The sequence below is a fragment of the Monodelphis domestica genome, chromosome 3, assembly GCF_027887165.1.
Source record: "Monodelphis domestica isolate mMonDom1 chromosome 3, mMonDom1.pri, whole genome shotgun sequence".
NCBI classification, from domain to species: domain Eukaryota; kingdom Metazoa; phylum Chordata; class Mammalia; order Didelphimorphia; family Didelphidae; genus Monodelphis; species Monodelphis domestica.
In genome coordinates, this window is record NC_077229.1 from 17,423,009 (window position 1) to 17,448,095 (window position 25,087).

Below are 25,087 nucleotides of genomic sequence, written 5' to 3' on the forward strand. Positions count from 1 at the left end.
AGAGGCAGAGAGGACAGCCACGCTGAAGGATGAGGAAAGAGATCCCTATGAAGAGGAGTAGTTAGGCCAGCAGAGGGAGAAGGAAGGAGAGCAGAGGAGCCACCGGCTGAGGTCTAGGGGCCCCCAGATTTAGAGTAGGGCCATTTCTCTTTTGAGTGATGAGCAAACTGAAGCCCAGGTAGATCAAAGGCTCGATCTGTTTACAAAGGTATCAGGTGTTGTAGAAGACTGAGGGAGAACCCTGGCTATGGCAGCACCTAGAGAAGGAGAGGTTAGGGACCTTAGCAGCAGAAATAATAATGATAGGATCTTTATTGCTTTAATTCCATTATTTCATTATTATAATTAGAACTTCCATCTGTAAGGACTTTCCTTATCACAACCCTGTTTGCAAATATTTTGTTAGGAGCCCTAGACCTGCAATTAGGAAGACCTAGTTCAAACTAACTCCCACCTGCCTCAGTTTCCTTGTCTGTAAAATAAGGATAATTGCACCTGCCTGCCTCCTAGAGTTATTTTGAGAATCCGAAGGGATATTTGCAAAACGCCATTCATATACTAATTGTTGTTATTATTATTATAATTTAGGGTGCCAGAGTAAGGGATTCGAACCAGCTCAAAAAGAGCCGCTTAGCCCTTCCGAAGGCCCGCAGACAGACTACAAATCCCGGCAAGCCCCGCGGCCAGTTCCGGAGACCGACCCGTCCCCGCGCCTTCCGCAGTCACTGCTCAGCGCAGGCCCCGCCCCCCGGCAGTGTGACGGGTGAGTGCCGGAAGTGTTGTCACTGGCGCTCGGCCTCCCGCCCTCCTTCGGCTCCACTTCGAGGCCGCACTCGAGCCTCGGGGGCCCAGCGAGATGGAGAGCCCATGCGTTGGCAGCGCCTCGCCGGCTTCTGCGGCCCGGGCGCTGGGCACCTTGCGGAGGCAAGGCACGGTCCTGGCCTGCCCCAGGACGCGCAACAAGCAGGTAGAGGAGACGAAGGCGAGGAAACGAGTCCTCGACGAAGAAGAATACATTGAGGTAGGCAGCCTGGCTCGGCCTGAGATGAAGGCGGGGACCCGGATGTGCCCCCCCTTTTCTGGGCGGAGATCCGGATGTTTCTCCCCTACCCTCCGCGTATACCCGGATATTTCTCTCTTCTCGAGGCGGAGTCCCGGATGTTACTGCCTCTTTTCTGTGGGCGGAGACCCGGATGTTTTTCTCCCTTCTTCCTGTGGAGGAAGAGACCTGGCTGTACCTTCTTCCCCAACCGTTCCCTCTTTGTCTCCTGGCCTAGGTCACACTTTGGTTCCTTGACCCCTCGTGGGTCACCACAGCTTTCCTCTGGTCGGGCGAAGGCCGCCTCCCCTGGCGGAGTCCCGCTTATGCCTTTCGCCCCACCCCCAAGTAGAGACTCGGTTGTGTTCCGCTGGTTGTTCCAGATAATGCACAGAATCACCTGCGCCGCCGGCACAGCCCTAGCTTTTGGCTGTCATGAGTCTCTCATGAGTTAACTCGCCCCTTCCTGGTGCACTTAGCTCCAGTATACTGATCAGCAAACTGAGACCTCGGAAGGGAAGGGAACCGACCCCCTGGCTCAGGGCTAGGAAGTGCCTGAAGCAGGATTTGAAATCCTGCCTGTCTGACTCTAGAGAGGGCAATTTGTTCCAGCATTGCCATGGACCTCTCTTCCCCCTCCCCACCCTGTGACTGTGTCCCACGTGGGTCAAGGGGACCAATTAAGTCCTGGGCAGCCCACACACAGGGCAGGTGCTCAGTCAGTGCCACTTCCCTATGCTTCGGAAGGTGCCCACTCTACGTGGTGGCAGACCCCTCCCTGGCCCAGGGCTTCAACCATTCTCGGTCCTTTGCTCCCCCCTTGGGGACCGCCATCGCCCCTTACCACAGGAAATGGCCGAGGCTCTCAAGGACCCCGTGTTTCTCCCGGAAGCAAAGGCTTTTTAAAAAGGAGGAATGGGGTGGGGGGTCGGTGTCACTCTAGAAATGCCTGATGAGAAAGTGGTGGGCAGGTCACGTGCCCTTTTGGCATCTCTGTGCGGTAAAGAGATTAAGAAGACCCTCTCATGGCAGCCATATGGGAAGGCATGGATGTGTCACCGTCACAGAGTCCCTGGGGAGGGTGGCAGTGCTAAGATCTCTTCTCCCTGGCCTCTTTCTCCAGATGACTCAGCCCAGCAGCTGAGAATCTAGGACTTTATAGACCCTCCAGTCCATCTCCTTAATTTTACACATCAGAACACACTGAATTTCAGGGGGGAGGGAGAGGGGTGAATGCTTTGTCCACCCCTAGCTCCACAGCCAGGTCCTGCCAGAGCTGATTTGGCAACCTGCTAGGTCTAATGCCAGGGCTCTTCCCACCAACCTGGCCCTATCTTTTGGCTACCCATATATTGCTGTCATCTCTTTGCATATCAACTACAAGTTCAATATTGGGGGCACAGGGAGAACCTTCCAGGTTAAACGTTCAGGAAGTGGCCATTTTGGAAAGCTGAAAGGGAGCAATTGATGGGCATTTTGAACAGACTTCCCTTCTGAATATCCTCTTCTGCATCTCTTTATCAAGTCTCCAAATTGCTTTTCTCCCCAGGCCTAGGAGGGAGGGAGAGCACACATTCTTTCTTCTCAAGGATGCTAAAGCCCTTGAGAATGTCCCTGTCCTCTTCAGCTTTGTCTTTTGGTTTCTTCTTCCCCAGGGCTTGCAGACAGTGATCCAGCGGGACTTCTTTCCCGATGTGGAGAAACTCCAAGCCCAGAAGGAATACTTGGAGGCCGAGGAGAGCGGGGATCTAGAGAGGATGCGGCAGATAGCCATCAAGTTTGGCCCCTCCTTGGGCAAATTATCCAGAGACACCCCTCTGCCCTGTAAGGCTCCCTGGAGGGGGGCCAGCACCCTTTGCCCTCTAGCCCTAGTCAGGGAAGAGCAGTGTGGGCTCGTGGGAAGAGAGATGTAGGTGGTGGCCCAATTTTGGAGATATCTCAGAAGTAGGACTGTCTCTACCCCTGACAGGTGGTGGCAGAGTTAGTGCTCAATGGTACTTCTTCATTGCTTTTTCCCTCTCTTATTTCCCAGATGTGACCCCAGCTACATTTGAGACTCCTGAGGTTCACCCAGGTATTACCTCCTTAGCAACTAAGCCCAGACTTCGTGCCAAAGGTCCTGAGGAAGGTAAATGTCTCTCCACTGTCACTACTGAGTAGCGCTTTTACTCTGGAAGTTGGATTTCTGGTCCTGCTTTCAGGGCCACTGGATGGATATCTGATTCCACTCTAGTGTAGGCCCCAGTGGCCCAATGAGGGTAAGCCCAGATTCTGAATGGCTGGTAGAGGGGATGCTCTGCCCTCTTCCCCCACTTACCTTTCTCTGGGCTTATCCCTGCCTGGGTAATGGCATGAGTCCCCTTTCTGCTGACCTCTTCCAAGGAGTCTCAGAACCTTGGGCACAAATGGGGACCCTCTGTTGCTCCTGCCTGGTCTTTGATGTGCAATAAACTGGGTGGGGGAACTTGAGAACTTATTCTTTTTTGGGACTTTTGCATCCTAGCTCAGCCAGTTATCTCAGTGCTGGCTGCTGATTAGAGATGTGCTGAGTTCTGAGCAGCCACAACCACAGCTACAGCCACAGCCACAGCTGCTATTGTAAGGGCATCTGGGTTGGTGGAGTCACTGTTCTTCTGGGAAGGCTAAGCCAACCTGCTTTCTGAGGGAAAATATTAGCACTTTCAGGGTCTTGGCTGTTTTCCTCATGCTCCCTGGTATATGGCAGGAGCACAGATGCCATTCTCTTTGTGCTTAGGATCACAAGACTGAGAGGAAGCAGAGCTGTCCCATGACCCCAGCCCTGGCTCCGGACTCCATAGTTACCCTGAGGTGGGGAGGGATGGGGAACTGCCCAGGCCGGCAGAGGAGCTGGTTGTCCCTCAGAGTCTGTTCTTGTCCTTGTCAGGGTCAGGAGAAGCAGAGGAAGAGGAAGATAAAGAACCCCTCCCTAGTCTCGATGCTTTCCTGACCAAGTATACCAGTGAGGATAATGCCTCGTTCCAGGAGATCATGGAAGTGGCCAAGGAGAAGGAGCGAGCTAGGCATGCCTGGCTCTATGAGGCAGAGGATGAATTCGAAAAGGTGAGGAGAGCTCTCTGGCTGTCTTGCCTGCCTTTTGGAGCTGTGTGGGAGAGAGAGAACTCTGAGGAAGTCTCGGCAGGGTGTAAATGGGAGAGAACCAGGATCTGCAGCTCACTCTAGGGCTTGGGCCTGAAGCCTTCTGGCAAAGTGCCCTGCCACTGCTCACAGCCCAGCAGCTTGGGGGAGGGAGAAGGACTGTCTCCTCCTCTGTCAAGAGCATTGGATGGAACTGAGGATCTGAGATTTGGCATGAAAGGACTTGGGTTTACATTCTCATCTCTTCTTTACTGCCTATGACATCTCGGGTAAATCATTGTCCTTTTCTGAGCCTGTTTGTTCCTTTAGAAAATGAGGAGAAAATATGTGATTTCTGAGAGTACCTCCTTCCTAGCATCTGTGTGAGCCATGTTCCCAGCAAGCCTGAAATCACTCTAGAGAGCACCTTCAGCATGGCTCATGGGAAGCCCTTGCCATAGATTCCTCTCATGTGGGCCTCCCAGCAGCCTTGGGAGCTGTTAATGGGCTCTGCTGCACTCCTCAAAGCACCTTTTGCATACTTCCCTGGGCCCTCATATGGGCCCCTGGAGCATGGAGGCTCCTGGAGGGCAGGGCCTATTTGCTTTCTGTCTGTGAGTCTTCTGGGAGCAGAACAGGGTTAACAAAGAGTAGGAGCTTAATACACTTTTGGTTTGAACTGAATTGAATTATTATTCCCGTTTCACAGAATCTGAGGCTCAGAGGGCTTTACTTGTCTTTGTGCCTTTAGCTAATAAATGTTGAAATTCAGACTCCTCTCCTGAGGAGACTGCTCTGCTCCTTCTCCCACTGTCCTGCCCTTAGCAGCAGTAGCGTCCTGGCCACGTCTCTTTTGCCTGTGAAGACCTTCCTTCTTATATAGCATTGCCAGGAAGTCTGCTCCTTCTCTCTTACCTTCAGAGGCATGTCCTAAATTGCAATTCATGTTCAAACATGAGGCAGCACTGAATGGTGTTGAAGAGCTGAGATTTGGCATGAAAGGACTTGGGTTCACATCTTCATTTCTTCTTTACTCCCTGTGTGATCTTGGGCAAATCATTGTCCTTTTCTGGGCCTATTTGTTCCTGTTGAAAACGAGAGAGTCACAATAGGTGATTTCTGAGATCCCTTCCAGCTTTAATCCTATGGGGGCTCTCTTGGTCACTCACTGTTCATTTGAAAGGCTAGCCAGTGGATGAAGGGGCAAGTGGGATTTTGCTCTGATGTTTCTTACATATTCCATTTCCTGAATTTCTTAAATCCCTGTGTGTGTACATGGTATGGGGAGGCAGAGGCAGGGAAGCTGTTTGAACTCAGGCTTCAGGGACAATTCCTCTCAAATTTCTTCTGCTTTCAGAGGCAGCAGGATAACCTGGCCCTCCCATCTACTGAGCAGCAGGCCCTGCAGAGCAGCCAGGCTGGGGTGGAGACTTGGAAGTACAAGGCCAAGAATTCCCTTATGTACTACCCAGAAGGTGAGTACCAGCAAGACTGTCTAGAGGGGAAGCTTTCCAGGGACTGTTGATCATAGTTATGGTCCTGGGGTGAGAGCCTGGGATTGTGGCCTGCTGATGGAGGTCTTGGGATCATGGCCCAGGATGGGGGCATGGGATGGATAGTGCCTGGCTACTCTCAGGGCATCTTTTCAGATACCCATTGGGTCAGTTTGCTTTAAAAAGGAAGGAGGGACAGGATTGTGATTTTCCCTTTCTCGTAGGTGTCCCTGACAAGGAGGATGTGTTTAAGAAGCCCCGGCAGGTGCTGCATAGAAACACTCGATTTCTCCGGGACCCTTTCAGCCAGGCTCTGAGCAAGTCCCAGCTCCAGCAGGCAGCTGCCCTTAATGCCCAGGTTTGTGGTGACTCTGGTGGCTTCCTCAGCTGGGTGGGCAACCTCAACTCTCCAAGGCAGAGCTGGGGACATGTTTCATTGAGGCAGTCAGTATTGAAGGATATACAACCTGAGACTGCTTCTGTTCCCAATGACTGATCTGTTCTTAGTTCTGGGCCAAAGTGTACAAAACCATTTGAGCCCAGTAAAGTGCCAAGTTTTATGGTGAACTCTGTAAATGTGGGTGAGAGGAGTCAGGCCAGACTTTGTGGAGGCTGTAGGGGGTTTGGCTGGGACTGGGAGAACCAGAGGAGTGGGTCAGGATGAGACCAAGAGGGGCTGAGGGAAGAGGGTGCCCCAGGTAGGGGGAACAGCATGGACAAAGATATCGAAACAGGAATTAACAGAACCAGTGTCAACAATAGGGAAGAGCAGCCTGGTTAGCGAATGGTTTGGGGCAGGAAGGAGAACCTCAGAGTTTATGCTTCCTCTGGGCCTTGTGCAATCTTGAGCAAAGAACTCTCTGGTAGAAGTGGGGTGGGGGGAGAGTTTTAAGGTTGATCTGGTCCCAGTAAGGCAGGAAGGGGAGAGAGCACAGACACAGGGAAGCTCCCTTGACGATTGCAAAAACCAGAGGTAATCAGGGTCTTGAGGCGAATGCAGCCCTGGGGGGCATGGACATGCTGGTGCTACCAGGGAAGTTTACTTAGTTGCTTTGCAAGGGACAGGATGAGGCCATTTGTGGAAGCCCCTGATTTCTAAGCTCAGATCCAAGCTTTGCTTGCCATGTAGCTGCCTCTGTGACCCAGAGAAAGCTCCTTCCCCTTCTCTAGGCTTGTTTACCTTAGGGATCACTGGCTATCTTTGTCAAACCTCAAGTATGGAGACCTGCCTTCTGTGAGAGTCAGCAGGGCCTTTGTGGCCTGGACTCTGAAGCATGAAACTCCACCCTGAGGCTCTTCTTCCTTTCTGAACTTGGGGAACCTTTCAGTCCAGGCTTAGAGAGGGGTCACTGTCTGCGGGAAAGCTAGCCACTAAGAGCTTTCAACATTGACCTGAGGAGGCTGCTGGCCAAGGCGGGAGGGTCCGGGGCTCAGGCCAGTATTGCCTGTGCATACTGGCTATTTGTGGTTTTATATTTCAGTACAAACAAGGGAAAGTCGGACCTGATGGTAAGGAGCTGATCCCTCAGGAGTCCCCCAAGGTCAATGGGTATGGATTTGTCGCCACCCCTTCTCCGGCCCCTGGTAAGCTGAGTTCTTGGTTTGTGTGCATGGCTGTTGCTGCCAGGGAGTCTGCTTCTGGTGGGATGGGTTGTTGTGTTCCTTGGGCAGACAACCAAGGGAAGGAAGGCCTCTCTTCTAAAAACCCAGACTTGTGGGAAGAGCACTGGCCTGGGCATCAGGACCTTGGACAGGCATCTTCTTCTGTTGGCTCACCTATGAGTTATGGGAGTGGTTATCCTTGGAGGGTCATGGGCTCCTGGACGTTCATGGCACAACCAGGCAAGAAGACCTGGCCTTGAATCCCAGCTCTGCCTCCCCAGGCTGGTCCTTTCCCCATTCTGGAGCTGAGTTTCCTCAGTGATAAAAAAACCCAACAACATGGATTGGAATGTGTGCTCACTCTTCTTTTGGTGGCCTCTGTTCTGAGACCATTTAGTAAATGTCATTGTTCTGGTGATGAGAGCAACTCCGAACAGTTCATGGGAAGAAACACTCTTGAGGTGTTCCTCTGCTCTTACCACCTGTCCATCGCCTTTGAGCATCTCTGGTCCACCTTGTCCTTTGGTCCTCCTGGGCTCTCACCGCATGACCAGTATGCTCTCCTTTTGGGTCCTCCTCTTGGCATCTTCCCACACTGCTCCTTCGTGATTTCTCATTTGTCATGTGCTACACCCTGGCCACACCTCCCAGCTGCCTCTGTCTCCCCCTTTGGGTCATCTCCTCTTCAGGCTTTGGACACTGTCATGGTCTCTGACTTGCTGTTGCCCATCATTGTTAGAAAAAAATGGGTGTTAAAAAGAGAAGCTTTTGCTTCAGGAGAATCTTGATGTCATGAAAGAACTTCTTAAGTTTCCCAAAGACAATGCAGCCTGCTTTCTTCCTGTTCTGTTCAGGCCTGACTCCGGGTCAGGATCTATAGTCCCCCTCCAGCTGTGCTTCGTGGTCTGGGCAATAGGCCTTCTTTGCCAGATTGGTTCTTAGTGGAGAATTCAGCCAAACTGTCTTCCGAGTGGTCATTGCTCTGGGGCTTCATATGGTCAGTGTGAGGTTTGTTGTAAACATTCACAAGTGGCCTTTGGAGGCTTGGGCCCTCGTGGGACATCTTCCTTCGTTGTGTGTCCCTTCCACAAGGAGGATACATCCATTTGTTTTGTTATGTAATACTTTTAATGGATTACCAACCAGAAGGTCAGAGCAGGCTGTCTCATAGAGGCTTGTTTTCTTCCTTGCTGCTTCCAGATTAGTTTCGTTGTGGTGGCTCTGCTGTTTTCTGGGTGAGAAAAGTTCACACTATTGACATCTTCTGTTGCCTTTCTAGCCTCGTTTTTAAACGCGCTCAGTACAACGTTCTTTGGTTCTCTCTCTGGATTTTCTACCCTCTGTTGCTTCTCACTGGTTTATGAGAAGCCATTCTTCCCAGTCTTGGGGCAGTGAGGGAGGTCTGGGGTTAGTTGATTACAGTGCTTTTCTAGGTACTCTCGGCTTCTTCACATTAGTTCAGTCTTCTCTGTGTGTTGATCTTTTCCTCTAGGCACTTTCCATTTTATTTTCATTGTTTTAGTAATTCAGATTAGAATGGTTTTGACTGAATGGCATGCCTTTTTATCAGTTTTATTTCTTCTATCTTTAAAGTCACTTTTATATTCCCTCTTAACGAGTTGGTGCTCTGACTGTACACAAATGAGGCCTTTCTTTCCATGACATATTTGGTTTCATTTTTTGTGACCTTATTAGTGCTTTTTGGTGCCTCAAGGTTCTTTTCTGGAAGACAGAATTCCTACTGTGGTGTGACCAGATCTTTGACTTCTCTTTTTCTGTCCACTGTAGGGGACATGAATGGCCATCTGGTTCAACTCACCCATTCACCAGGGGCCTGCTCCTGCTCCTGCTCCTGTCCCCACCTTGGCATTGACATCATTGGTGATTTAGTGGGGTCTGGGGTGGCTCTTCCTAGGAAGGATTTCTCTTCCTTCCTCAGAGTTTGCTTCTGTTGTTGGCACATCAGCGCCACTTGTTTTTCTGGGTGGTCTTTTTTGCAGATATTACCTGCATTGCAATGGGAGATGACCACATGGCCTCTGAAGGATTTCTTGTCTTTGGACGTCCAGTGCAGTTAGCTTTATTTGTCCTTCTCAGGATCCAACTTCCTTTGGCCTCTGGTTTCATCTATAGCTAGGATTGGGCCAACCAAGACCGGCATGCTCCTTCACTGACATGCCTTCCCATCATTCACTGGACTTGACCCGGTAGCTGATCAAAAATCAGCAGCATCCGTCCCCTCTTTCTCGATCCTACCACTGCCTTTGTAGAAGTCCTCAGCCTGGGGGCTGCCTTGCTGGGGCTGAGCCTTTCTGGCTTCTGGCTGGCCCTTGGAAAGCAGATCTAAGGCTCGCCATCCTCATAGGACTTTGCTGCCAGCGCCTGGAGAACTCAGGGGCTCCTGTGGCCGACTGACAGGTCCTAGGAAGGAGCTCACTTAATGGATCCTGATAACCAAAGCTTCTGCTATTTGTGCTAATCATGGATGTCATTAGGGACAATAAGAATTGTGTCTGCCCAGGAACTTGAGGAGGCCATTGGCTCTTTTCTTTCTTTTTTTTTAAGCTAGAGTTGAGATTATTTGGGGACTCCATTGAACTGTATTGTCTTCTCCTGGCATCCCCTTTAGACAAATAAAGCTTTTTCTGACCTTCCCCCAGCTTTCTTTTTCTTTTCCTCCCATCACCCATAATCTGTATACACCCCCAGGGCCTTTAATCATCTCTCTGCTCACATTTCAGAAGAGGCCAGTGAAGTTTGGATGGGCCTGCAGTGGTGGCTTAGGCTCTGGCAGGCCAGCCTCTGACCCCCTGGGATGGCATTTTGGGTTCATGAGGCCAGTATGTGCAGGGGTAAGAGACTGTCCCCCAAGGCTGGATTAAAAGTGGCCACTGACATCCCCTTGGTGCCAAAGCTTCCCAGGCAAGTGTGAGCCCTGGCTAGGGGATCCAGAGGGGGGAAGGCTGAGGAGAAACAAGTGCCAGGATTAGTTGTATGTCCTTGCCTGTGCCACCTCCCCCAGTATTCTTCCTTAACTCTGCTGCTTTTCACTGACTCAGCCTTGGCCTTGGTCTCTTCTCTAGGGGTGAATGAATCTCCCATGATGACGTGGGGTGAGGTTGAAAGTACCCCTTTGCGAATTGATGGGTCAGAAACCCCATATGTGGACAGAACTCCGGGACCAGCCTTCAAGGTATGACGTACCTGTGTGTGTGCGTGCATGTATGTGTGTGTGAGGGTAGGGAGCGGGCGTTGAGGGGTGGGGAGAAGAACATGGGGAGGCCCTTGTAGAGCACCTTTTTGGAGGAGATGAGAAGAGCAGTGGATGTTTGGGTTTTCCCAGAAAGACAGACAGCTTTGCAGACTGCTTGTCCAAACGGTTGGCTTCCCCTGAGCTCCTGGTCCAACTCCAAAGCATTTTAAAGAACTCGCTCTAGGAGAAGCAGACACGAAATGGGGACCCCAGAGACCTAGCTCTGCTTCATCCAGAGCAGCTCTGGCCAGCCTGACCTTGCTGCCGCGTGTGCAGTAGAGCTTATTCAGATTGGCACGGAGCATTTTACCTACAGGTTTGGGTGTTTTTAAGCCTCACCGTCTGTCTTAGAATCAATACTCTATCAGTTCCAAAACAGAAGAGTGCTGAGGGCTAGCCAGTGGGGGTTGAGTGACTTGCCCAGGGTCACCCAGCCGGGAAGTGTCTGAGGTCAGATTTGAACCCAGGGCCTCCTGTCTCTAGACCTGGCTTTCACTCCCCTGAGCCACCCCGCTGCCCCCAACCTAGTTCCATGTGGGTCGTGATGGCTGTTCTTGTTCTGCCCATCCTCCGAGGACCAAACCAGGATGGGCTCAGGAGAAGGGGCTGCCTCTCTCTGGGGTGGCAGATGTCCTCTCAGAGGTCTTTGGGCAGAGGCGGAGTGGACAGCCATTGATTGGGGAAGTCTCTTCTGGGCAGGGGCTGGGTGAGCTGGCCGCCAGGGTGAGGGCTCCACCTCCGAGCTGGGTCTGGCCATGGGCTCCCTGAGAGGGCAGAGGCCAAGCCACTGCCAGGATCAGGGTCCCGACGGCTCTGAAGGCGTCTTCTCGGACAGGATGGTGGGCATCGGTCAGACCCCTGTGCTTGGCCTCGGGGCAGGCTTCCCCGAGCACCTCTCATTGCCGGGGCACCGTCAGAGCCTGTTAAATCCACGGAACAGAATTTGTTCAGCTGTTCTCGGGTGACGTCAGAGAGTCCAGGCCGGGGCAGGGGTCAGTCCGGACTGCCGTGGCCAAGAGTTCAGACCAGTTGAGAAGGCCAGTACAACACAGGCCAGATGTAAAGGAGGAGAAAGCCAGGGGGTTGCAGAGGGGGCTGTGGGAAGGTGATACAATGTAGCCCTGCAGGAAAGTCCTCCCAATTGGCTGATTGTGATGTGAAGGTGGCTCTAGCTGGAGGTCCAATGCCCTGGACCGCGGCTGGTTCCGGGCTGCTGATCCTGGAAGGTCAGCTGGGGTGTGGTGGAGGGGCCCCATCCTGAGGATAACCTGCCTTGTTGAAGCGAGAAAACAGTGGCCAGACCATTACCAGTCACGGACTCCAGAAGGCCCTTACTACAGTGCAGACGTGTGGCCTTCCCTTTTAGCATGCCTTTAGTGAGTTCATTGCATTCCTGAAGGTGAACGAAGGGTAGAAAGAGGCGACCAGATGGTCTAGTGGTTAGAGTTCTCCGTTGGGAGACCTTGAGCAGGCCTCAGCCTCTTGATGGGGTCATAAAAGCCGTCCCTCCCCAGGTGGTCACGAGGATCCCCTGACAGTGCCTGTAAAGTGTGGTGTTGGCAGGGATGACTGTTAGGGAAGGAAGAGACTCCGTGGTGGCCAGTCCCAGCCGTCACTGCTCTGGGGAGGTGTTGGAGGTCCTCGGGGGTTAGGCCGCAGCTCCTTCTCCTCGTCTCAAAGATGGGCAGTATGATGGCCGGATGAATCAGTGCAGGCCCAGTTCCTGGCCTTGACCAGAAGCCCCTCAGGCACATGCCCTGAGGGCCACCACTGTGTTTGTGGTGGGCATGGTGCCCCCACAGCCCCTGCTGCTGGGGAGTGTGCCCTCGTGCCCGGCTCCTCTGCCTGCAGCCTGGGCCTTGAGGCCGAGACGGAATGTGATCTGACTGGTGTCAGAGTGTGAATGTTGGAGGGCTGGAGGGAGGCCGAGATGGCAGATGCACAGTGTTTGGGCCCCTTTCCTACACCCTGGTCTGGGTTATTGTCTCTCCAGATCCTGGAGCCTGGACGCCGAGAGAGGTTAGGTCTCAAGATGGCCACAGAGGCGGCTGCCAAGAACCGAGCCAAGAAGCAGGAGGCCCTAAGAAGAGTTACGGAGAACCTGGCCAGGTGAGGCTCCCTGTCTCTGTCTCTGTCTCTCTCCCCCTCTTTCTCCCCTCAGGGCAGGGTTGGGCAGGGAGGAATACTAGGTCAAGGGGGGGCCTGGCCCAGACTCTGTGGTCCCCAAATTGCCAAGCTTAGGTCTGGAAGTGAAAGGGACCTGAGGCACAGTGATGGAGGCAGCTTCACACTCAGATTGTATTATCTGGTCTGACCTTCTTTTAAATGTTATTGCAGCCTTTTGTGGGTCCGGCACATTTGTTTCTGAACATCTCCTTCCTTTCTTATCTATCTGGCGAGCTTTTTTTTACAACAAAGATTAAGAAAGAGAAAGCAGCTCAGCAGAGGCAGTTGGTCTTTGCCCTGTCCTCTGACAGAGTGCCCCTCTGGAAGGACTTGCATTCTCTAGGCCTCTCCTCAAACAGGAGGAGATTTTGGATGAGCTGCACCAGGCCCCCATGCCAGCCTCCTCTTCCCTCCCAGACCTCAGCACCTAGCGTGCTTCAGTCAGGGCGTAGGGAACAGAAGTTGGAAAAGATAAGTGGGCAGGCTGTCCCCCAGCCCAGGCCACCTGATTTGCCCCTAACCCTGACCAGAAAGTGAGAGGCCTTCCACGGGGATGTAGAGACCCGGATGGAAGGCTGCCTGCTGCCCCTGGCCCCTCGGCCCTCCTTTGGGTAGAATGGTGGGCTGTGGTGATGGTTCTCCAAGTGCCGGGTCTTTTATTACTGTCCTTGGTGTGGCAGGAAGCATGCTCACCCCCTTGGTCACTGCCACACCCGGAACTATCGCGCACTCCCTACATTTGGGCCTTGTCTCCTCCATCCCGCCCAGACGAGCTTTTCATTTCCTTTTTTTAACCCTCACCTTCTGGCTTAGAATCTATACCAAGTATCAGTTCCAGGGCAGAAGTATCAGGAAGGGCTAAGCAGTGGGGGTTACGTGACTTCCAGGGTCACACTATCCACTGAGTTACAGCTAACCTTCCTCAGAGCCTTTTTATTTCAAGAAAAGGATCCTGCCCTGGGTTTGGGGGCTTAGCTGTTGGGGTAGATGAGAGATCTTGGGGAAGCTGGGATAACCCTACCCCAGCAATAGTCCTGGGCCCTCTTGGGCAGCAGTGAGGGAGGCATGAGATGCCATACCATGGCCTAGTCTCCTCATGCTCAGGGATGGGAATCTCTACCCTCAACTTTCTCCTCTCTGAATTGTATCTTTCTGACTTCTGTGATCCCTTGATTGCTGCTTTCCTGGAGGCTCCTAAGCATCTGTTTCTTATTTCCTTCTCTCTGATACAGCCTCACCCCAAAAGGCCTGAGTCCTGCTATGTCCCCGGCCCTGCAGCGCCTTGTTAACAGGACCACCAGCAAATATACTGATAAGGCCCTCCGGGCCAGTTACACACCCTCGCCAGTCCACCCTGGCTACAAGACACCTGCAGGTGGCCCTCCAACTCCCACGGGCACGCCTACCCCTGGCACCGCCACGAGGACTCCCCTTACCCAGGACCCTGCTTCCATCACCGATAACCTCTTGCAACTCCCCAAGAGACGGAAAGCGTCAGATTTCTTCTGAGGATCCTACACCAGGGCCACTAGGCCACCCGCCCTGGACAGAGCAGCCTTTCCTGGCTGTGGGAGCTGTGGGGCAACTCTGTCTGTCCGACTTCCTTGATTGCCCACCCGTGGCTGCAGGACACTTTGTCAGGTGGGGTGGACGCTGCTCTAAGTCGGGCACTTGTTGATAGTTTTTTATATGCAAGCTCAGACCACAATCGTCATTAAAAGTACAAGCTAAACCAGCGTGGGCCTCCCATCCCTATTTGGCTGCACGGCCCCATCCCTCCTTGGGAGAAGCCACATAGTGGGCCCAGGGCAAGGAGGTCCTGGCTGGGAACTGGGGGACCCTGAGCAGATCTCTCAGGCTCACTTCCCTTCTCCATAAAATTGGGGATAGCAGTCCTTTCCTGTCTCCCCCATGGGTACTTTTGTGGAGAGCACACTGGGACGAATTGCTGTTGGCATGGTTATCTGGGTGATGACAAGCCCAAGGTCCTAGGTTCTGGGCCTCCCCTGGGGATTTGGAGAAGGGGCATCTTTGAGCCTGCTGCCCTGGGGTGGTAGATGAAGTAAGGTCTGGAGAGGGGAGCCAAGGTCACCCAGGGGCTTGGTGGCAGATTAGGATTAGTCTGTGTCTTGTGACTCCTTAGTGAGCCTTCTCACTAGATGGCGGTTTTTGAAAGGCCTTTTAGCTCTCTGTTCTACAGTGCTAGGACTGGCAGCCCCCAGAGTCAGGCCTGAATCCTGGTCTAAGCCCATTTCTGTAGATTCTTTTTGTTCTGGGGGTGGAGAGTCAGGGCCAACAGCCTCCTCAAACTAACTCCGGGAAGCCTGGCATCTTGCCTGGGGGAGTTGGGGAAGAGATCCGATCCAGCTGCATGATCTTAGTTGGTGTGTTTGAGACCTGGGATGAGGGAAAGGTTAGTGTGGTACAAGGCCTCCGACGCAAACTTGGCTTATTGCGATTTCACTGTCTTTGGGACAGGTCACAGCACATTTGTGCCTGAGCCTGTCCAGAGAGACTAAGACCTCATCCTCGGGCCACAGAGGGTTCAGTTAGAGGAGCTGGGAAAGAGAAGGCTTGGAGGAGGCCTGCCTGCTGATGGGATGGGGAGAGCAGGAGTCTTCACTGTGGGAGGGCAGATAGTCATGGCCTGAATTATTCCCAAGGGAATGGGGGCTCCAAGCAGGGGCCCTGCAGAGGGCTTGTCTTGGCATTTGGAGGCCTTTGGGCTTTTCTAGAGGTGCCTTTAGCTACCACAAAGGACTCAGTGATAAATGTGGCCTTGCAGAGCAACTGAGAGGTCTCTCTGACCAAGCAGCTCCTTCACAGTCTTGTTCCCATTCTGTATTGGAATGTAAGTTGTACCAGCCCAAGTGTGGCACTTGACTATTAAATTCCATCTTAGCCTGTTGAGATTTGTTTTGAACCTTGTCTCGGTCATTGACCATCTCAGCAATCTGTCTCCACTTCATGCCATCAGCAAGTTTAATGACGATACTACCCATGCTTTCAAGTCATGGCTAGCAATCGGAGAATGCCAATAATTCACATGCAGACGGCACTCGGGTTTAAAAAGGCAGAGCTGTTAGGACAGTCGCCCAGAAAGAGGGTTGGAACCCGTTTGCTTAGGTCCTGGAGGACAGGACCAGGAGCAGTGGGTGGAAGGCTCAAGATTTAGGCTTCATGTGGTGAGGGAAGAACTCCTGGACAATTGGATCTCTCTCCCAGTGAAGAAGCCCCCTTGGGAATTCATGGGTTGCCCTTCGACTTGAAGGTCATCGCACCAAAGTTGGAGGGCCCCTTGTGAAGTGTGGTGAAGGAGATTTCCTTAGAAGCTGTGACTTGGGCTCCATGGACCCTGAGCTCCCTTACAGAGCAAAGGCTCTGTGGCTGCCGGTCTCCACCACATCTTCTCCCTCCAGGCCCGTTCCTGAGGCCTTAGGCCTTCTACAGGGGCAGAAAGAGATGGGAAGGCAGTGAGTGCCCTTTCACTCCACCTGCGAGAGAGGGAGGCCTCTCTTGGAGAGCAGCAGTGGGCTGTCCACTAATGCATGCCCTCACATCAGCCCACCAAGATTTCCCCAGAAACTTGGGTACGTGTCTCCAGGATGTTTGGGCTGCTGTTTTCTCATGTCCATGGCACAAATGATGGTTTCCTTCATCTCCTCTCACAGCTGCTCTGGAAATGTGCATTTTATTCCCCATTTTACAGATAAGGAAGCAGACAGAGTTGAATGGATGGACTTGAGGTCACATAGCTAGTAAAAATCCTGACTAGGACTGACCCCTGGGCTTCTGAAGTCCTCCAGAGCATTTGGGGCAGGCATTCCCCAAAGCCTTGGACCTTGCCCTGTGCTCTTCTGTGGTGGTCCCCCCAGTTTCCCCATTTGTGCATTGAGTTGTGTGGTCTAGGTGCCCTCTGAGGACGCTTCTTGGTGCCATGGTAAATCCAGGACAAGAATCTGGGTCCACTAATGGCCAATTTAGTGTTCTCTCATTGCCACTCTGCTTCCCTCTATCTTCCTCTCCTCACCTGCCTGATAACGGTCGCCAATGCGACACCTCCATGGAGGCTGAGAGCAGGGACTTCTTGGCTTAGATGAGTAAAGTCACCATAGAAAACATTTAGTCCACCTAGATCTGTGCTGAAACCCCCTTTAGAGTCTTTGACCTTGAATGGCTGGTTATTCAGGCCTTGCTGAAAGACTTCCAGTGAAGTGAACCCACCACTTCCCACTTCCTGAGGCTACGAGTAGCCATTGTGCTTGGGGTTAGTTAGGCTCCTTAGGTCACCACCCCTCTCTCCATCCTCCGAGTTTGCCCTCCTTTGGAGGCAAACAGAAGGTGCTGAAAATCTCCAGCTGAGAAACCTCTAAATGTCTGTTGCTTCAGTTTTAGTTTGTTTAAAAGGTATCCTCAGTTCCTTCCACCGCCCCTCTTACGGCGTGCTCTCCAGTTCTTTGGCTGTTCTGGCTATCTCTTCTGGATGCCTTCTAACTGGCCAGTATCCTCCAAAGACATCCGATTGCTCCACTTCATTGCTGTCAAGTTCATCTGGGGGATGCCGTTCTTCATTTTAGATGTCCTGGCAAATACAGAAGGCTACTCTGCATAGGAGCTAATGCTTCTAGAGCCTCCTTCTGTTGATAGTGACGTGTACACAGAATCTCTCCAAACCACTGCAAAAGAAGCGACCACCTCCCTCTCGTGGCCATCCCTGACTGTCGGACATCAGCCATTGTTTGAAGATCTTAGGGAAGGGGAGTCCAGCTGTGTCACCTCAGTCTTGCCACCCAAGGGACAAGCGATTCAATGACCATCATCGTCGTCGTCTCCATTTTAAAGTAGAGCAAACTGAATCCCAGATTCATTATCTGAGCCACAACATTAGCCCAGATTCCTGACTGTATAGTCATACACAAGCACCTTCCATTTGTCTCTAGCTGCTGACAGACGCAGCTATCTTAGACCAGGATTGGCCGCTGGGAGAAGAGAGTGCTGGAGATGGACCAGGTCGAGTTGGAGTTTGCTACAGCACCAGACACAGAAGGTCTTTGGAAGGAGGAAGGAGGGGACTCATCCCACAACGGTTGTGCTCTCTTGGGCAGAGGAGTTTTCAAGAGTTCATTTTATTTACTAGTCTTCAGTCAATAAGTGCTTAGAGTCTACCGTGAATAGAAAACCCTATAAAGGAAATAAAGATGAAAAAGATATGCCAAGATATCAAGGTGATGGCTCAGAATAGTGGAATGAACATTGGCAAAGAATCTGAATCTGCATTGGAATGCCAACTGCTGCTAATTACTGAGGTTCCTTGGGAAAATCCCATCCCCTCTTCAGCTCGGTTTCCTCATTTGTATAATGAGGAGGTTCATCAGTCTGGTTTCTAAGGTACCCCCTAAATCTGTGATTTTAATTGCTGTCAAGGGAGTGGAATAGGAAGAAGGAGGTAGTTAGTATGGCTTTAGAGAAAGGCAGGAAACTTTCCAGTTTTTTGGTCAGAAAAGTGTTATGGAGGAGGTTTGCCAAGCTGGATTTTGAAGGACATTTGGATTTCGAGTGGGATGGCATTTCCTGGAGGGGCTCAGTGCTAGATTGGCAATGGGGAGCCATCAAAAGCTTTAGAGAGGGGAGATCCCTGCTTAAAGCTGTGCATTAGAAAGAAGAGCCTATGAGGCTTGAGAGTGGTTGGAAGACCAGGCTCGAAGTGATGGAAGCATGGGCCAGAATGGTGGTTCTGGGGATGGAGAAGAGAAGAGAAGCATGGATTGAGAGACAGCTGGGAGGAAATGGGGTTGACGCCTGCCTCTTTCCACCATTGCCTTCCTGTAGGCTGATCCTCATACCTGAAATTTCCAAATCCTTGACCTTGTGGGCCCAGCCTGACTCTTGGAAGCCATTTTCCCTGATTTCCCTGGCTGAATGTGACTTCACTCCTGAAATTCTCCTAGAGAACCGTGTTGGGATATTTCCTTGGTCCCTGTCACGGTTTACCTCTGACCGTACTTTTTTTGTATTCACTACTAGATATGGTAATAATTTACACTTCTCTAGCCCTTTCCACATCTGTTCTCTTGTGTGATCATCATAACAGTATGATGAGAAGTATTAGCCCTATTTTTCAGATATGGACAACTGAGGGCCCGAGAGGAACGTCCCTGTTGTCCTGTAGTAAGTGCCAGAGGCTGGATTTGGGACTCGGGTCTGCCGCCTCTGGGTCCGGAATTCTAGAGCTAACCCACAGTAGGGGTTTACCCGAGAACCAAGTGTTGGAGGGGAAGGAGCTTTTGGGACAGATGATGGTTTCATCCTGGGAACATGCCCCAGACACCATGGAAGGCTGGATCTGGGTGAAGAGTCCAAGGCTGCCTGGTGGCGGTGGGGGCCGCCACGGGAGCTACCTCGGTGGGTAAACGCTCGCCTTCGCCGCCTTCCCTGCGGGTTCCTCCTGCCCCGCCCGGGACCCTGGCTGAGTAGACCCCCTCCCCAGCCCCACCTCTGGGAGAGTGGTGAGGCCCCCTGCCGCCACATCCTAGAGAAAAAGACTCCTCACGGGGTGCCGTTTGCACTTGTATAGACTTTGTGATTTATTTGGTGATTAGCAAGTAGTATCTCCGCTACTGAGTGGGAAGAAAGCTATAGAACGTAATCAAAATAGTGGTTTAATTGACAGATTTTACTTTTTCCTTGCACCCGTTGCCTTCTTCTGCTCCCACCTGCCTACTTAGCTACTTGTACGGAAGCTATGTGCCAGAGACTACCCTGGGGAGAGGGGCGAGACGGCCACCTCTAGCTGTGAGCTTTCCCCACCTCAGATCCTGACAGATGGTCTTTGGTCTTGGACGTCTCAGCCAGCCGTTCTTCAGGCTTGGTCTCCTCGTTCTCAGGGACCACCAGCAGCCTGTGCTGAGTCTTGGCTCCTAGTTTGTGATCGGGCCTGTGTTCTTGCTTGGTCGCCGGCCTGGCATCCAGCTGCTTGTATTCTGCCCGGTACTTCCCCTCGCCCTCCCGCTTGAAGGAGGCCGAGGGCATGACTCTGGGCTTGGGCGGCTGCATCCAGGAGTGGCTGAGGATCTCGTCGATGTGCAGTCGCCGGGTGACGTCTGGCTGCAGGATGCGGTAGATGAGGTCCTTGCACTCACCCGTCAGGTTCTTGGAGCGCGGGAAGTCCACGCGGTGCTCCTTCTGGATGCGCAGCATCTTCTTGATGTCGGAGTCATCGTAGGGCATGGCGCCGCACACCATGATGTAGAGAATCACGCCCAGGCTCCAGATGTCGTACACCTTGGGCTGGTAGGGGATGCCCTGGAGCACCTCGGGGGCCGCGTAGGCTGCTGACCCGCAGAAGGTCTTGCTGAGGATGATTCGTCCGTTGCCATCCCGTACGCAGCGTTTGGAGAACCCGAAGTCGGACAGCTTGATGTTGAAGTCTTTGTCGAGGAGGAGGTTCTCGCACTTGAGATCTCTGTGGACGACGTCCAGGTCGTGGCAGTACTTGACAGCCGAGGACAGCTGGCGGAACATCTTGCGCGCTACGTCTTCGTGCAGAGCGCCCCGGCATTTGATGAACTCCAGGAGGTCTCCTTGGACCCCGAGCTCCATGACGATGTAGATCCTCCCATCAGATGTCTCAAAGATCTCGTAGGTCTTGATGATGGAGCGGTGGTTGACGGTAGCTAAGATGTCCATCTCCCGGGGCAGGAACCGTTCCACAAAATCAGTGGGTGTTTTTTTGCGGTCGATGATCTTGACCGCCACATTGAATTTCAGGCGCTCGGAGTAAGCGGATTTCACTTTAGCATAAGAGCCTTTCCCCAAATTGATCCCAACGATGTAACCCTTCTTCCTTAGGACTGTGGCATCGTCCATGGTGCCAGAAGCAACCGATGCCTCTGACGCTGTTATCTACATCCCCTCCCCACATGGGCCAACAGTGTCCTCATTTACACTGCGGGAGAGTCCTCTGAGCAGGCTGGGCCTAGAGTATGTTGGAGGTAGAACGCTCGGCATTGTCTCCGGAGTGACTTCAGCGTATGAAGTCACAAAGCGAAGCTGTCAAGAGGGGGGAACTGTGCCGGGGGGAATGGGGCTTTCGCCCCGAGGCTGTGGGGCGTCTGGAACCCTGGAAGGCTAGCAGCAAGGAGCAGCTCCCCTCCCCCCACCCCAGGACGCTGACACACTTGAGTCTGGTAACTTCCCCTCTTTTTTCTCTTAACCTGGGTATGCCTAGGCAGCTCACCCATCAGAATGGATTCTTTCCCAGAGTTCTGCTGGTCAGGAAAGGTGGCCTGTAGCTAGGACAGAACGACAGGCAGGATATTCAATGTCTACCTTGCTCATCCAGTGTGGGCTTTGACTTTGGAGCTGGGCATTATGGCCTTGTCCTACTCGAGATAAATTCATTTGATCTCTTTGGAATGGGAAAACATATTCCTCCAGGTTATGACCATGCAAATTTTAGCTCTCTCCCTTCATGCAGACACACATAACCCTGGCGTTGAGTGGAGAGACAGTTATTGGATGTGGTTACAAGTATTAATCCAATCTCTATGGAAGCTTGGGAATGATTTTCTCCTCTGGACAGATGTTTGGGGGGACAAATGGAGTTTGGGGCCCAGATTGGGTGAAGGGGCTTCAGATGCAAGGAGAGAAGATTGAATTTAGGGACAAGAGAAAACTGGAGTTAGTGCAAGAACTTTGGCAGACTTAAGAGTTTGGGCTTCAGCCTGTAAGCAATGGGGAATGACTGGAGTGCTTGAGAAGAGCTTCATCTTAGATTAATGTGAGTGTGTGTGAGGAGTCGAGACCAGTTTGATGGCTCTTGGAGGAAGGAGAGCTTGGACCAGGATTCTCCTCACAGCTCACATTTGTAGGCTGCAGTGTGTACAAGGTGTCTTCCCGACAAGCTTGGAAGGAAGGTGGCACAAGATGACTTGGACTTACTCTTAAGAATCTATAGCTACCCCTCACATAGGAAGGAGCTCACTGCAGTGACTCAGAGGGGGACCCCTTCCCAGCTTTGCAGAGGCCTGAATGAGTTCTTCAGGTCTGGCCTCTGCCAGTAATACTCTGCACTTCCCTGTTTGGGACCCCCACTCAGAGCCTTGCTAGATTGGTCATCCTGACATCGCCTTTGAGAGCTGGAGGTTACCCTTGTGGAGTAGGAAGACTGCCTCCTCCGAGTCTGCTTTATAGTGCCAGTCAGAATCTGAAAGAGCATCATCCCTGGCTGTTTTTTGATCTGGACCCGTAATTTCATAAGTGTAGGGAAATGCTTATGTGGGAACTTCTTTTGCCAGTGCCGACTGGCAGCTCATTTTTAACTTAAGACCTTAGAGTGTGGCTTAGGGACACTGAGCTGTTAAGCGACTTGCTTAAATCAAGCCAGCCAGTAGGTGTCAGACAGGATTGAATCTAAGTCCTGTAGACTCCAAATCCAATGCTTTCACTCCCATGTTAGGCTGATGGCTTTTATAGACCTGTAATTATTTGTGCCGATTTTTTCTTTCTTTTTTTTTTAACCCTTACCTTCCATCTTGGAGTCAATACTGTGTATTGGCTCCAAGGCAGAAGAGTGGTAAGGGCTAGGCAATGGGGGTCAAGTGACTTGCTCAGGGTCACACAGCTGGGAAGTGTCTGAGGCCAGATTTTAACCTAGGACCTCCCGTCTCTAGGCCTGGCTCTCACTCCACCGAACTACCCAGCTTCCCCCTATTTGTGCCAATTTCTAAGGGGAAAACCACCTTGGTCAGAAAACTGAATGATAATTGAGATGAAGAAGCTTCCGATTATCTGGGAAAAGAGGGTCTGAATGATGATGGGAAGAGAGAACTATAGAGGTCAGATCCTGCTCGGAAACCTGGCACTTGGAGAATTGGGATGGGAATAAGAGGGTTTGAACATGGGAAGGGATATTTGGCTTCCTTTGGAGAGGCTGAGGGGGCTTCCTGGAGCTTCAGTGAAGGAGCTGAGCTGGATCACTGGTCTCTTTCAGTTCTTAATCCTTGAGTGATCAGCTTAGGCACTAGAAGAACTAGGGCCAAGGTCAGAGGTGGGGGGAGCTAAGGAGAGCTGCATGGGAGAGAAATGTCTGTCATGCTAAGGATGGCCAAGACATTTCTCATTGAACAAATGTCTTCAGGAAAGGTTAAGGTGGACAATTGGTTCAGCCCTTCAGGGCGATCAGGGTGCCAAAAATCTAGGGGTTTCAGTGAACCCCAGTTCCACCCGAGTCTGTCTCCCAATGAAATAGCTTATGTCACCTTAGGCTATATTGAGAGGAATGGTATTTGGAAAGCAGGAAGAAATGGTCCCTGCCCTTGGCAGATTCCATCTGGAGTATAGTGTTCAGCCTTGTTTGGATACCACATCATAGGAAAGACAAGCCACTGGGATGCGTGCAGCATGGCTAGGAGACTGTGCCATCTTAAGGATGGATGGAAGGAAGGAATGACGGCTGTTTGGCCACATGAGGAGACATAAGGAACGGCACGGTCTAGTTTGGGCCCAGGGAGCGGAACCAGAAGGATTATTGAAGGCAAATGTTAGGGACACATCCAAGCAGAGCCTGGATGCCCAGTGGGAGATGTCGAGAGCATTCCTTTTCAAGGACGCATAGGTCTCGATGATACCTGAGGGCCCTGTGACTCTGAACTGACAGCCCTGGCTATAGCACAGGAAAGTTGGAAGGAACCTGATGCATCCCTGAACCAGCTCTCTCATCTTACAGAGGAGTAGGCTGAGGTCAAGGGAGGGGAAGGGGCATCTCCAAACTCACACAGCGAGCGACTTGGTGGCAAAAGCCTCATGAGCTTTGCTCCCATTCAGTGCTTCCTGAGGCATGATGTGGGGGGCTGTGCGCCCTTCCGTGAAATGGGAGAAGGAGCTAGAAAGGATCTTTGCGAGTGTGTAGACCATCCCACACTAGGAGAGTTGACCCAGTGGGAATTCCTGCTTTAGGCCAGGAGGTTGGACCAGATGACTGCCGAGGCTCCTTCCAGTTGAAGTTCATCAGTTCAGAGATGAGTTAGAACCAGGAAGGACCTTAGTAACTTTGTCCAGCTCCCTCATCTTGCATTTGGGAAAACTAAGGTTCGGAGAGGAGAAGATCCTTGCCTGAGGTTACCCAGGCACTGAGGAAGGGTGTGGTGACCCTTTCCCCTAGGATCCTGTGATTCTATGAGCTTCGGCAGGCCCAATCCCTGTGTGGCCAAGGATTCCCAAGTTCCTCTCCAGCTACTGTACACCCAGTGATCCCCTAAACTGACCAGCCTAAACAGACCAGCCCACATTGGCCATCCCAGTTGAAGGCACAACTCAGTTTTGGCTTCCCACAGGTGGGCATCCCTAGATCTGGTACTTGGGGAGCCATAGAGAGCTCAAACTAAATGGGGAGAGACAACTAAATTTGACTTTTTGTAACTCTCCATCTCTCATGCCCCCCAATTCCCCACCTCCAGACCTAGGATAAGAAGTGAGGTGGCATGTGTCGGAAGAAGGTTCAGAGCCTCTGGGCAGCTGTGATTTCCATATCCCGCCTTGATTTCCCAATTACCCCTTCCTTCCTGCCTCTGCCCCCACCTGTTTCTCATCACAGCTCCTTCTCCAGCCTCCTCTTAGGCCCATTCTCTTATTTATCCACACAACATGCCTCTGGGAGGAAGGTTCGATTTGTCATGTCTATTTTAGAGATGAGGTGGACGAGGCCCCGAGATAGACAAGGTCTTTTTAAGGCCAGAGAGCAAGTTATTTGAAAAGGCAGGGGTCAGGGAGGAGTCCAGGATTTTGAGCTGGTAGAAACCTTAGGAGCCCACTGGGTCTGTGCTTCTCCCCATACAGGCACAGGGATAGGCACACAGATTGCTTCAGGTCTGGGATTCAAACTGAGGCATCCTGATTCTAAAGCCATTGCTTAACACTGTCCATCTGCCCTCTTCCCTCCCTCTCTGCTTCAGGTTTCCTTCTCACTATGATAATAGTGTCCTGGTCAAAGCCCCTAGAGCTAATGAGGAGGCAGCTGGGGTCCACAGGAGAAGTGACTTATCCAAAGTCATCTAGCTGCTAAGTTACAGATCCAGCCAAGATTTTTTTTTTTTTGAACCCTTACTTTGTCTTTGTATCAATTCTAAGACAGAAAAGTTCAGGGACCAGGCAATTTGGATTAAGTGACTTGTCCAGGGAGGGTCACACATCTAGGATTTGATTTGAACTCGAGTCCTCTCGACTCCAGGCCTAGCACTCTATCCACATCTAGCTACCCTGAGAGCCAAGATTTGAACCTAGGACTTCTGATTCCAAACCCAGTGCTCTTTCCCCTTCTGCTGCCCATCTTGACCTCTCTTAGGTTGCATTCCCTCCCTCTTCTGTGTCCAGACCACTGAGGGGCTGAGCCAAAGGTCCGTACCCCTGGGGTCTTCCCAGGACAATAATACACATGCCAGG

At 52.0% G+C, this 25,087-nt stretch overlaps 2 protein-coding genes across 2 annotated transcripts; one reads left to right on the forward strand and one right to left on the reverse strand.

Moving 5' to 3' along the window:
- Window positions 1-750: 750 nt before the first annotated feature.
- ESS2 (ess-2 splicing factor homolog) lies at window positions 751-15,559 on the forward strand. The gene is made up of 10 exons (XM_001378980.5): window positions 751-1,021; window positions 2,695-2,863; window positions 3,072-3,167; window positions 3,945-4,120; window positions 5,493-5,610; window positions 5,853-5,986; window positions 7,110-7,212; window positions 10,314-10,423; window positions 12,477-12,592; window positions 13,882-15,559. The coding sequence occupies exons 1-10, from the start codon at window positions 857-859 to the stop codon at window positions 14,156-14,158; spliced, it is 1,464 nt and encodes a 487-aa protein (XP_001379017.1). The 5' UTR covers window positions 751-856; the 3' UTR covers window positions 14,159-15,559.
- A 3,649-nt stretch (window positions 15,560-19,208) lies between these two features.
- Window positions 19,209-20,654, reverse strand: TSSK2 (testis specific serine kinase 2). Its single transcript, XM_001378954.4, has one exon. The coding sequence runs from the start codon at window positions 20,513-20,515 to the stop codon at window positions 19,436-19,438; it is 1,080 nt and encodes a 359-aa protein (XP_001378991.1). The 5' UTR covers window positions 20,516-20,654; the 3' UTR covers window positions 19,209-19,435.
- Window positions 20,655-25,087: the final 4,433 nt, after the last annotated feature.